This window comes from Camarhynchus parvulus, chromosome Z (genome assembly GCF_901933205.1).
Source record: "Camarhynchus parvulus chromosome Z, STF_HiC, whole genome shotgun sequence".
Lineage (NCBI taxonomy): Eukaryota > Metazoa > Chordata > Aves > Passeriformes > Thraupidae > Camarhynchus > Camarhynchus parvulus.
In genome coordinates this window covers 42671849-42683322 of record NC_044601.1, presented here as the reverse complement: position 1 = coordinate 42683322, position 11474 = coordinate 42671849, and the positions used below count along the sequence as shown (strand labels likewise).

At 41.3% G+C, this 11474-nt stretch overlaps 1 protein-coding gene across 1 annotated transcript; it reads right to left on the bottom strand.

The window, feature by feature from the left end:
* Positions 1 to 3416: 3416 nt before the first annotated feature.
* LOC115915628 (relaxin-3-like) lies at positions 3417 to 6258 on the bottom strand. The gene is made up of 2 exons (XM_030969161.1): positions 6042 to 6258; positions 3417 to 3941 (listed from the first exon to the last, which is right to left on the bottom strand). The coding sequence occupies exons 1-2, from the start codon at positions 6256 to 6258 to the stop codon at positions 3574 to 3576; spliced, it is 585 nt and encodes a 194-aa protein (XP_030825021.1). The 3' UTR covers positions 3417 to 3573.
* Positions 6259 to 11474: the final 5216 nt, after the last annotated feature.

The following is an 11474-nucleotide window of genomic DNA, read 5'->3' as shown; positions in this document are numbered from 1 at the left end:
GATGTGTCTTTCAAGTCTCTGGGACTTGCTACACAGTTCTCTGCAGCACATTTACCATCCTGTCTATGTTCTTACATATCATCACTACTTGAGGTACTGGGCTCTAGCTATACAGCAATCAGCACATTGCATAATTACATTAAGAGTTTTCCATCAGATTTAAAACAAGGAAATAGTAGGGAATAGAGCTGGGAAACCTGTTGCTACGAACTGCCCTGAATTATTCCCATGTCTTTGGGCATTGTTCTAGGAGGTCATAGTCAGACCTGAATCAGACTACCCCCGTAGTGAAAAAAATTTCCCAAAACATTCAGAATACACTCATGCAGACACAAATGGCAGCACTAATATGGGGATGTGCTAGTATACCTCTTTCTACTCATCAACTACAAATGGCTGTTCAGAAGTTGGCTCACACATCTTAATAGATTATCCAGAAATTGGACACTTCCTGTATACTAAGACTTAACAGGACTGTAAGGAATTTCTGTAAGCAGCAAGTTGCTAAAACAATGTTTTCCTCAATACCTAATTTGTGTGTGAAAGAAATGTTGGAAAAAACCTCAATTTTTTCCTCACTGAGAAGTGTATGTTTCAGAACAGTTGTGATGGTAAGCAGAATGTGATCCCTTGGAATGCTGTCCTCATGTTTATGCTGCTGGATACACATGGCAGCACTCCCAGAGGCACTCTCAGCAGAGACAGTGTTCCTGTGCTCTGCTATCTGGATCAATACTCAATCATTATTTTATATTCTGACCTGTCTGCTCCAAAGTATGTTTGCTTCAAAGTGTGTTTGCTTTCCCCACCCAAATAGTCAGACACCTCATTTTACACAAAAGGCTTGCTTCTCCTCTTAAAAAAGTACCTCTGGACACCAAGTGACGTGAGCAGCAGGCAGATGGCATCCTCAAGACCTGCTCCAGTTGAGTGACACATAATTGTCACCTTTGGCTACATTGCAAAGAAACCATTAGAAAATACAGCCTAGTGTCATGGGAGAGGGAAGGGAAAGGGAAAGGGAAAGGGAAAGGGAAAGGGAAAGGGAAAGGGAAAGGGAAAGGGAAAGGGAAAGGGAAAGGGAAAGGGAAAGGGAAAGGGAAAGGGAAAGGGAAAGGGAAAGGAACCCTTTGCACACTGTAATATGTACACTAATATTTTCTTACTCTAAAACACAGACTTTTGTCTGTGCCATCTGCCTTTGCCATGGCCTGCCTGGTAAAAGTTGTTACAGACTATGACAAGGCCTATTAGAGAAACCAAATGAAAACACAAATTACACCTTTTCTCTGGGTTGACTCATGCCTCTGAGAAAAGCCTGTTTATATCAGATAAAGACTGATTTTTCTATTTATAATTCCATCTCAGCCTGAAACACTTCCACTCAAACACTATTTTTACTTACACTATTTATATTTTACCAATGACTTACATCTAACCCAGCAAGTTAAACTCCAGATTGTTCCATTCAAGGCTTAAACTCACAAATTTAAGGTTTTAACTACATCTTTATTTCACTCAAGTCGGCTATTACCATTTACTGGATATAACCATTCACCTTCTCCAATATTCCTTTTCAAAAGCTTGGGAGACAGTTTTCTAGCAAGACAAATGCATATAGGATAATTTTCACTTTCTTCTCACATGGAATTTTCATATTTTGGCTTTTTGTAGGGATTCTATCTACCTCTTATTCCTCACCTAACTACTAGTTATCTTAACTACAAAAATTCTTGAAACTGCTCAGAAATAAGGAATATTTCCCCTCAAACTCCTCCTGTAATCTTCTAGGAAATCCTAATCAAAACCCAACCCCAAAACTATCTGTGAAGAGAAGTTTCTGGAAGCCAGGCTATAGACATTTAGCTAATCTGTTGCAAAAACAAACCCACCCCAAACTATAGCAGAATGTCACACAATTGCTGTTTCCACTCAGAGTGGCAAAAAGCATCTTAGAGTCACTACAACGAAGATGTTTAAGAAGACAACTCGTTTCTTCATAAATATTGTTACAAGGATAGAAGAGATGGTTCTTTTCATGTGGGAGATAACAGCATTCATACTGAATGTCCATTCTGCCCAATCTCTACTGAATTAAACTCATGTCTTAAAAAAAATTAAAGGATTGATAGATGCCTAATTACTGCAATAACTATAATATCTTAAGAAAAGGAATTTTAAAAAACATGCAGTAATTGCAGAGAGCAGTAGTCTAATCAAGGAATACTTGTCAAAAGGTAATTTGAAGAACAAAGCCAAAGGCATCAACCACACAGCCTAAGCTCTGAAGCATACTCTGAGTCAACTGCTGGTACAAAGTTACCTTGAGCATCACACAGAGGTCAGGAAAACCAAAACCCTCACCTCATGAACCATATTGCTAGAAATATAACTTTTTAACAGCTGAGAAAAAAATGCAGGAAGGCAAAAGGATTAGAAACTATGAGGAGTAAATCAGCTATTCGTAAATACAGTAGCAATTAGCAACTTAGAAGTACACCTGAATTAGTGTAGCCCAGTATACTTCAGGAACACACAGAAACATGTCTGAGTGTCTGTACAGCAAGTTACTTGATGCACATCCAGCACTCTCACTCAGCAGCCGTAGGGAAAAAATGAAGAGGTAAAGTAAACAAGGAATGACTGAAGTGTTAATACTCTAACTATTTAAGCCTAGACATCAATATAAAAAAATGCAGGCTGCAAGTGTTGTGTTGCAGTAAAGTCTCTGTAAAGATAACACTGCATAAAAACAATTCTGCAATTACAAGGAAATGGAAAACGTGGTCAAAATAGTCAGCAAGCTGGGTCAGTGTCAAGTGGGATTTCAAGTGGCAAAATACTTTTTCTCTACAGCTTTGTACCATGAATCCTATTTTAATATTGTTGGATGTTACAAGGAAGCTGGTGGAACTCTTCATTAGAAAGTTAGTAGCAGTAGAAATAAGGGGTTCAAACTAAAAGAGGGAGAATTTAGGTTAGATATTGAGGAAGAAATTGTTTCCTGTGAGGTGAGACTCTGGAACAGATTGCCCAGAGGAGCTGTGGATGCCCCATCCCTGGCATTACTAAAGGCCAACGCTGGATGGGGCTCTGAACAACTTCATCCAGGGGAAGGTGTCTCTGCTTATGTCAGAGGGGATGGAACTAGGTGATCTTTAGGGTCCTTCCAACAAAAGCCATTCTATGATTCTATATTCATTATTTTGACAGTGGAACAATAATTTGGCAGCACTTAGTATAATTACATTTTATTGAAATATTGAAGTTCTTCTTAAAGTGTTACAAAGATATAATACATTCGTAATATAAGTGTAAAGGCTCAACATTAAAATGAAAAGACTTAGTAAAAAATATAGATTAGAACTTACTGCAGCAAAACAAACTCATTGCAATTACATTTATGCTTTGTTTGTTTTGTTGATTTTGGGTTTTTTTTTAAGGAAAACCAGCTATATTGACTGGCACATATAGACAAGATAAAATACAGCAAGAGTTTTCTTCCTCCATGAAGTAATCAATCAAGTAGTACTGCAACAAACACTGATTTCATGCATAAGTGCAGAGAGGATTTTAAACTCTGCATATAGTACTAATTTCAGCTTTTGTACAGCCCCATTTGCAACACATTCCTGCCAAACCCAGAGACTCCCGTTTTCTTCTGGGATACCTGGCCCAAAGGTAGCTGCTCGATTCCACAGGATTTGCATTTCCTGTTCCCCCCCTGTCCTTCTGAACAGCTTCCTCTACCTGGCGAACAAGCTTTTTTAAGTCTCCTGCCACAGGTACATATTCATTATAGTAATTTAAACTATACAAGTCCTTAAACGTCTCCCATCCAAGAAATGGGCTGCTTCTCTGCAGCTGCTCCACTTCAGGATCCAAAACTGATTGCAGGTTGAAGCTTCCCAGTAGTTTGTTACTTGCTGTTTGTGAAGAATCTGTTTTAAAGAGAAGACTTATCTTAAATTCAGACTGTAGGAGCATCAAAAGGATTACACAGCTCTAAGAAATAGCAACAAAACCCATTCAATTTTAAACGGAACACTGTTATGTAGGGGAACTGTCAGTACTTGAGAGTCTCCACACCATGATTTACTTGTAGCTACTTTTAGCAGAATCTGTGTTTTAAAGTCTATGCCTCCTGTTAGACATGCAGAGTGCATAGAAACAACTGCAACTGAAATAAAGGCATCCTGTCACAACCGCAGTTTTATTGATGGAGAAGTCTCAATTTTTCGACAGAAACAGAATTTTGTTGTAAAGGCATGTATCCAGAAACACCACAGAGCTGCATCTTGTGTTGGATGTATTAGATCAGATCCTTCCTCTCCTGTGCACAATCACTCAAAGTAGCATCATGTGAAGAACAAATGTAGGAAGGACTAAATAGGCAAAATTATATATAAACTGAGTCCTAGATTGCATTTTTCTACAGCTATTTTAACCTGATGCTTTCCTCTCATTTCTTTCATTTCTCAAGGCATACCAGGGGCTTGTAGAATTTACTTATGACATTCTTCATCTCATTGACTAAAGTGTTCTCAAAAATACAGCCCTACTTCCTTTCACCTTACACTGTTTCTCTTGATTTTACTTCTGCAAGGCAAGTGGCATTGCTTACTTCAGCTGATGTGAAGAAAAACAGCTTATTCAATTCCTAATTTTGAAAGAATCCAAAACAAGTGTTTGTCTTGTGATCTTAATGCTGTTAATACAGTTATTTTTTTGTTTCAGAAAGCAGAAAGAACATGAGAATATCCAGCAACTTTGTATTTACTTAAATATGGCTAATTAGTATATAGAACCTGACTTTCAGACAGAACAGCAGCCTGAGTAGGTGCAAAAATAAAAGCAGCTGTAGCTACTTTAGTAATTAGACTGTGACTGCCATTTAATAGTCTTTTGGGGCGAAGTCTTCTAGTTAGACTTCATGCAGCATAGTGGAGGCTCCTTAGTGACTGCTGTTCTCAGAAGCTGCTGTTAACAAAAAGGAAAGCAAAATTCGCTGGGAGAGGACATAATTCACACAGAGGCTGTATGTAACTAATTTGTTATAATTACAAAGGTTACTTTTATCTTTTACTCAACCTGTTGGGGGAGAAAAAAAGTGGCAAAAATTCCCAGAAAACCCAGAATACTGGCTTCATTAGCTGCCTGAAGTCTTAGGTTATTTCACTGAAGTGTGTTTAATCGGAAGAAAATAATCTCTTCCATTGCACGTTCTAGTAATAATTACAACTTTTGTCCTTTTAAAAAACGTTATTTTTCAGTATTCAAAATACCAACATAAATTAGAGTAATCACTTAAAATTACTGTTACATTTACCGCAGCTTGAGAGCACAGCCCAAAGACGGTAACCCGGAGCACCAGAGTCCACGCTCCCCAGCGTGCCAACTCTTTGATGCAGGGAAGCACCGGGGAGTGATAACATCGGCGCGATGCCCGTCCGTGCGCTCCCGCACATCCCGGGAGCTCTGACGGGCAGCGCGGCGCCAGGGCTCCCGTCCGGAGGGAAACCCCGCCGGGAGCCCCACTTCGTTCCGCCGCCCCAGGAATTACGGAGCCTTTGGAAGGGAGAGAAGCCATAGCGACAGGCATCCCCCACCGCTCCCCAGGGCGCATCAGACTTCCCTACACGTCCAAGAGGGGAGAAGTGTGATTTTGTGGGATTTTGTAGCAGAAGCTCCTCTGCGGCCGGCAGCCCTGCGCAGCCGCGCGGTATCTCCGAACTGACCAAAAACTTTGCGGATTATCCCCGCAAATAATGCCCCAGCGCCTGCCGTCCCCTTCCCTGAGAATCTCAGGGCGTCCTTCCAAAAGTCTCGGAAATGCCAACTAGGATCTAGAGGGAGAAGCGAGAGAGGGACGGGGACCTTCCCTCAGCGGCTCAGGGCGGGAGGAGCAAGAGGCGCCGCGGGGCGCTCGCCCTTCCCCATTCCCTCCCGCTCCCTCCATCCCTCCTCGCAGCCCGTCGCTCGGCAGCGAGCGAAGCGCCTCGACAGCCGCCTGCCCCTCGGCTCGCTCCTGGGACACTCACCGGCCGCGGGCGCCGGCTCCACCGCCAGCAGGGAGAGCCGCTTCCAGCGGGACCCGCCGCAGGTGAAGATGACGGCGCGGATGAACTCGCGGCCGCACAGCTTCACCCCGTACCCGTCCCCCTCGCCCGCGGGCAGCACGGCGCCGGGGTGCCCCGGCGGTGCCGCGCACAGCAGTGCCACGGCGGCGCACAGCACTCGCAGCTTGGCCATCCCCATCGCGCCGTCCCCGTCCCGCGGGCGCGTTCCCAGCAGACCCGAGGGCCACCACAACGCCCCCGACCGCGGCCGCCAGCCCAGCCCCGCCGCTGCCCGCCGCCCGCCTTTTATGAGCTGCGAGCGGCGCTGAGTCACCGCCCCGGCCCCGGCCCCGGCCCCGAGCCCCCTCCCCTTGCCGGGTGCCGCGGCTGTCGTCTCCCGCCGGGCGGCCGCTGTGCCTGGAACAGCCGTCGAGGAGCCCTCGGGCAGCGCTTTGCCCTCTTTCTGCCCTTGCTAGCTGTCCCGGCTCTTCACGCCGCCGTGCCTCACCTTCGGCCTCCCTCCTCGGGCTCCCGGCCCACACCTACCCGGAGACACGCCGGCTCTGGGCCTCAGCCGGCTCTGTTCCTGTTTGTGGCCAGATAGCAGTGCCGATGCCCATTCGTGTTGCTTTGAACACGTGAAAAACTTAATTTTGACTGTTTGTTCCATTGTAGGTCTAGAATCTCCATAACTATGTCTATGTCCTAAAAATGTTGTCTTGACATAAAAAGACAGAAACAAGTGGAGTAAAAGAAATGCCCTTTCAAGGAAGTACTTCAGCTGTGGATACTTGAAGGGGGATTTCAAAGCCTGGATTCCTCTCAGGTTTGTTGTACTGGAGGCCTGAGTTGAGTGGCAGCCATAGGCTCCAAATGTCAGAGATACCCTGCTGCAGTGTGGGCATCCTAGAGCTTTGGAGCTCCACATCTGTGTGTCTCCTGAACAGGGCCGAGCAGGCTCTTGCTGACAAGGGTGGTGGTCTTTGGACTCCACGCAGAACTATGCACTCTGTGAAAGTAAACTTTACTTCTGGATTTCTTTGTTGGCTTTCTTGGTTTTTGTTTTTGGTTTTTTTTTTTAATATATATAGCATAGTATAGCAGGACAAGAAGTGGTTGCTGTCACCTTTTATAAGTCATACTGTGAAGAACCAGAAAAGTTCATCTCTCTTAAAATCCTTTGAAGCTGTTGTCTGTAGATCCTTTCATGTGAAGGCTATGCTTTCAATCCCTTGAGTATTGTTGGCTTATAAAAAACTCTCAAAACTGAATCCTGAAGGAGAGCACAGAGAAGACATACATCTACAGACTAGTGTACAAAGGTGTATGATTCACTTGCGCTGGCAGAGAAGTTACAGACTCCAGTGTCCTTTTCAAGGAGAACTTGGGTGTTTTACACTGATCTGGATCTAGAACAAGGCTGTGGAGGGCTAAAATAGTGAGCAAAGTTGTGTTTAACCCTAGCCAGCCACCAAGCCCCATGCAGCCACTCACTAATTCCTGCATTAGTATGACTGGGGAAAGACTAGAAAAGTGAGAAAAGTCACAGCAATTTAATAGGGAAAGCAAAACCTGCACACAAAACTAAGAAAAATAGGAATTGATTCAGTGCTTCCTGTGGGCAGACAGGTATTCAGCCATCTTGGGAAAACAAATGCCATGGCTCCAAATGTACCTTCCTTTCTCCTTCTTCGATTTCCCCCCACTTCATATACCAGCATGATATCCCTTTAGTCATTTTGGGTCATCTGTCCTGGGGCTGTATCTCCTCACAAGCACCCCCGGTCCCCTCACCAGTGTGGCAGTACCAAAAGCAGAAAGGGCCTTGGCTCTTATCTGTTCAGTAATAACAAAACCATCTCTTTATTATTAACCATGTGTTCAGCACAAATCCAAAACACAGATCAATACCAGCCACTGAAAAAATTAAAATATACCTCAGCCAAATTAAAATCTTCCCCAGCCAAAACTTGGACAGTTTTCTTTTTGGTCCAGCCTTAAGTGTTTAAACAGTAGTACCTCTTCAACAGTAGGCACCATTATCCAGAGTGTTGCTAGGATGCAATCTGCAGAAGTGGAGTCTGCTAATCTGAAATTCCTGAAGAACAAAACCTTGATCTGTTCCTCCCTCAGCTGAAGTCTTACCTATTATATTGTTACAGACAGAAGTTGTGCAGGGGTGATTACAACTTGAATTTTGAGAGCAGTACCTTGATTTTGTTGCTTTCATGGACTTTTTCTGAAAATACTGTCACATCAGGTGGACTTCTGCATGGACTTTAAGTAGTCTTCTAGACAACATATTTGTTTTCAGTGTCTGAAAAGCTGTAGAAATGTGAAAAAGCACTACCAGGACAAGGCAAGAAGGATAGTACTTCCTGAGTGACTAGAAAAACTACTATTCAAAACAAAACATGGAGAAGAAGATTAATAATGTAAATTTAACAAACCCGAAGTAACTATATAATTTCCTACTGTTTGTTTTATAAAGAAGAAAAAACAACAGCAGAACAAAGAAACTAATTTCCATTCATGATCTATAGGATGCTTCAAGGCAAGTACATCCAGTGTATTGGCTCAATGCAAGTATTTTTTATCTTTTAATTTCTTAAAAAAAGGTAAAGATAATTGCACTACTTCTCTCTTTGTACCAAATTATTATTCTGTTGAGCAATAGCAAAGTTTATAGAAGGTAAAGGAGGTTTCATGAAAACTGGGGGCTAAATAAAAAAGATATCCTTTAACAATATCTCAGTAACCTTGAATACCTTGAATTAAAGCCTTGTTGCCATTACTTACAAATGTCAGACAAAGAAAATCAGCAGTAAGACAAAAACTTACTGATTTCATTAGACATTTTCCAGAGACTCTATTTCAAATTCATGCAATTCACTGCTGCAAGGACAACTTAGTTTTTGAAAGCTGTCCAAACATGAATTTACAGCATTTCTAAAGTTTGCTTAGTACCATACAGGATTCTGCAACAAATGGGAAATACCACTGCATCAATGTTATTGATGAACAAGCATGAGCATTATCCAGTTACCTTCATTAGAGGATTGTGCACTTTAGAAAACAGTTCAAAGCTCATAATTGAAAAAGTTAAGAAATCCATGCATTTTTGCATAATGAAGTTCAAGGCTGATTAAGAAAATTAATAGTAATGCAGAAACAATCTTGTTTTTATACATCCACATAAGTGCTTTTCCCTTCTTTTAAAAACAGTGACATGCAGTCAGCAATAAAATAACGCCAAAGCATGTAGGAAGCGGCTGTGATTTTCAACTTTCCTTATTGTAAGGAAGGGACCCAAACTGGACTCTCCAAAGTGACTTTGCTTGTTTCTCCTCAATGCTTATACATACTATCACAACCAGATAAACAAGAGTGAGGTGGAGGCACTTGCGGCTTGCAGGTGGCATGCACTTCCTGGGGTTCTTACCTAAAATTAGAACACAAACAGCTTAATTTTGGCATCCTAATCATGACTGACTTCTCCCTTTTCCAGAACAATCCTGCTCCAAATGATACTGATTCAGGATATATGGCTATCAGACATAATAACCAGAGAAACCCAACAGAATTAAGGTGGTAAGAGTAGTGCCTTCAGGCCAGGACAGGCTCCCCCCTGGAATTGCTCTCCTTTTTTCCCCTAGTGATTCATGGAAACAAAGACAGTTGTTGTGATATATTAAAGTAAGTCTAACAGCTGAGGCCAGTTGAGCACAAATGACAGAAAGGAGCAGGATGTTTTAGGTGCTTTATTTATTTCTATAACAAATATGATGAATGTCGGCAACTTGTGCTGTAAACATGTATTTCCCCAAAGTAAACCTTGTCACTGCTAAGCCCCTGTTTTCTTTAACTGTTCTCTGAAGGAAGTTATACCATTCAATTATTCTGTATCTGTCACTATGTCACAGGTATGACTGCACACAGCACATGCAAGCATTTTCATTAATACACTGGCAGTAGAATAACTAACCCTGCAACAAAGAATGAGCATCTTCAAAACAAAACCATGCACTTTTCAAAAAACAAAAGCAAGGCAAACAGTAAAAATAAGGACAATAAAGGTGAATAACCCTTAACTCCTTGATGATTTTTGGCACATTCTATATAGCCCATCTAAATCTATTTCTGGGTTACACCATCTTGCTTAGAGCCTTTTCCTTGATAAATTTGATACATTTCACTGATACTGTGTAATACTGGATGAAACTTACCTCATTGCTGTCACATTTTAGTGTAGAATCTTGCAATAGACTAACATTATTGATCTAAGTTTAAACTTCAGGAGAAAAAAATCAAATTTAGTTTGGATGGATTAATATATAGCCTATTATCCCCTAAAACTGCTACCTGGACCATGATTTTGCTCCCTTTAACAGTGGCTTTTGATCAAACATCATAATCAGGAATGTGTCACAAGCACACAGATATTGATTCTTAATTCAGAGGGGAAATGATTAAGGTATTTCCTAATTTTCTAAGATTTATAAGTAAAAACTGTTGTATGGTCTGTTAAAACTGTTCTCTTGTGAAAATGCCTTCCATAGGATTAAAATATGGGCTAAAAGGCACAGATGGAGATGTAGAAATACCCAAAAAAGCTGGTTCAATGGTTTTTCTTTTTTGGAAGAAAGAGTATCAATAAATGACGGATATCATATAATTCTTCTTCAAAATTAAAGGAAGGTGGACTTCAGAACTTGGAGGAAACATAGCAAATGCTCTCTTATTCCAAGGAAAACAAGAAAGTGGATTACTTGTGTTCATTTTGTTACACTGACCATTAAAACTCATCACATTTGAGATCAGTTACAGACCGTATGCATTGTTAGCATGCAGGGCACAGAACCAATTACAGAAGTGACTGAATGTAGAAGTTAATGCACTTTCAGAAGTCAAACTGTGGAAACTGTGCTATTAATTTCTTTTGCATTGAGAAGCTTTTGTTTCATTATATATTTGCCTGTCTTATTGTAGCAATATTCTGAGTTTAGTTAAGTAGTCTTCAAAATCATATTTGGGGCATTATCTCCAGCTGGAATTTAATTTTTAAGTCAACAAATTGTCAGTATAGACTTTGGCTTAATTCATTTTTGGATGCTTTTTGAGCATTTGTCTTTCATTCACAATTAGATTAATGCTAGAAGAATTTCCATCCAAAACACAAAATAATCTGTTTCTAAACAAGATTTCCAATACAGAAACAATTTTTCCAAGTGTGACATCAGAACATTAAAGTATACTAAAACTGGATTCTTGGGATATACCATGTTAAAGGCATGCAAAAAATCCCTCAGTTTTTCAGTACTTGTAAGGCCACTTGGATCTACTCATTACAAAAACATACATTAATAATTTTGCTTGCTGGTAGCCTAAGTTAATATTCATCTTAGTAGTGAAACT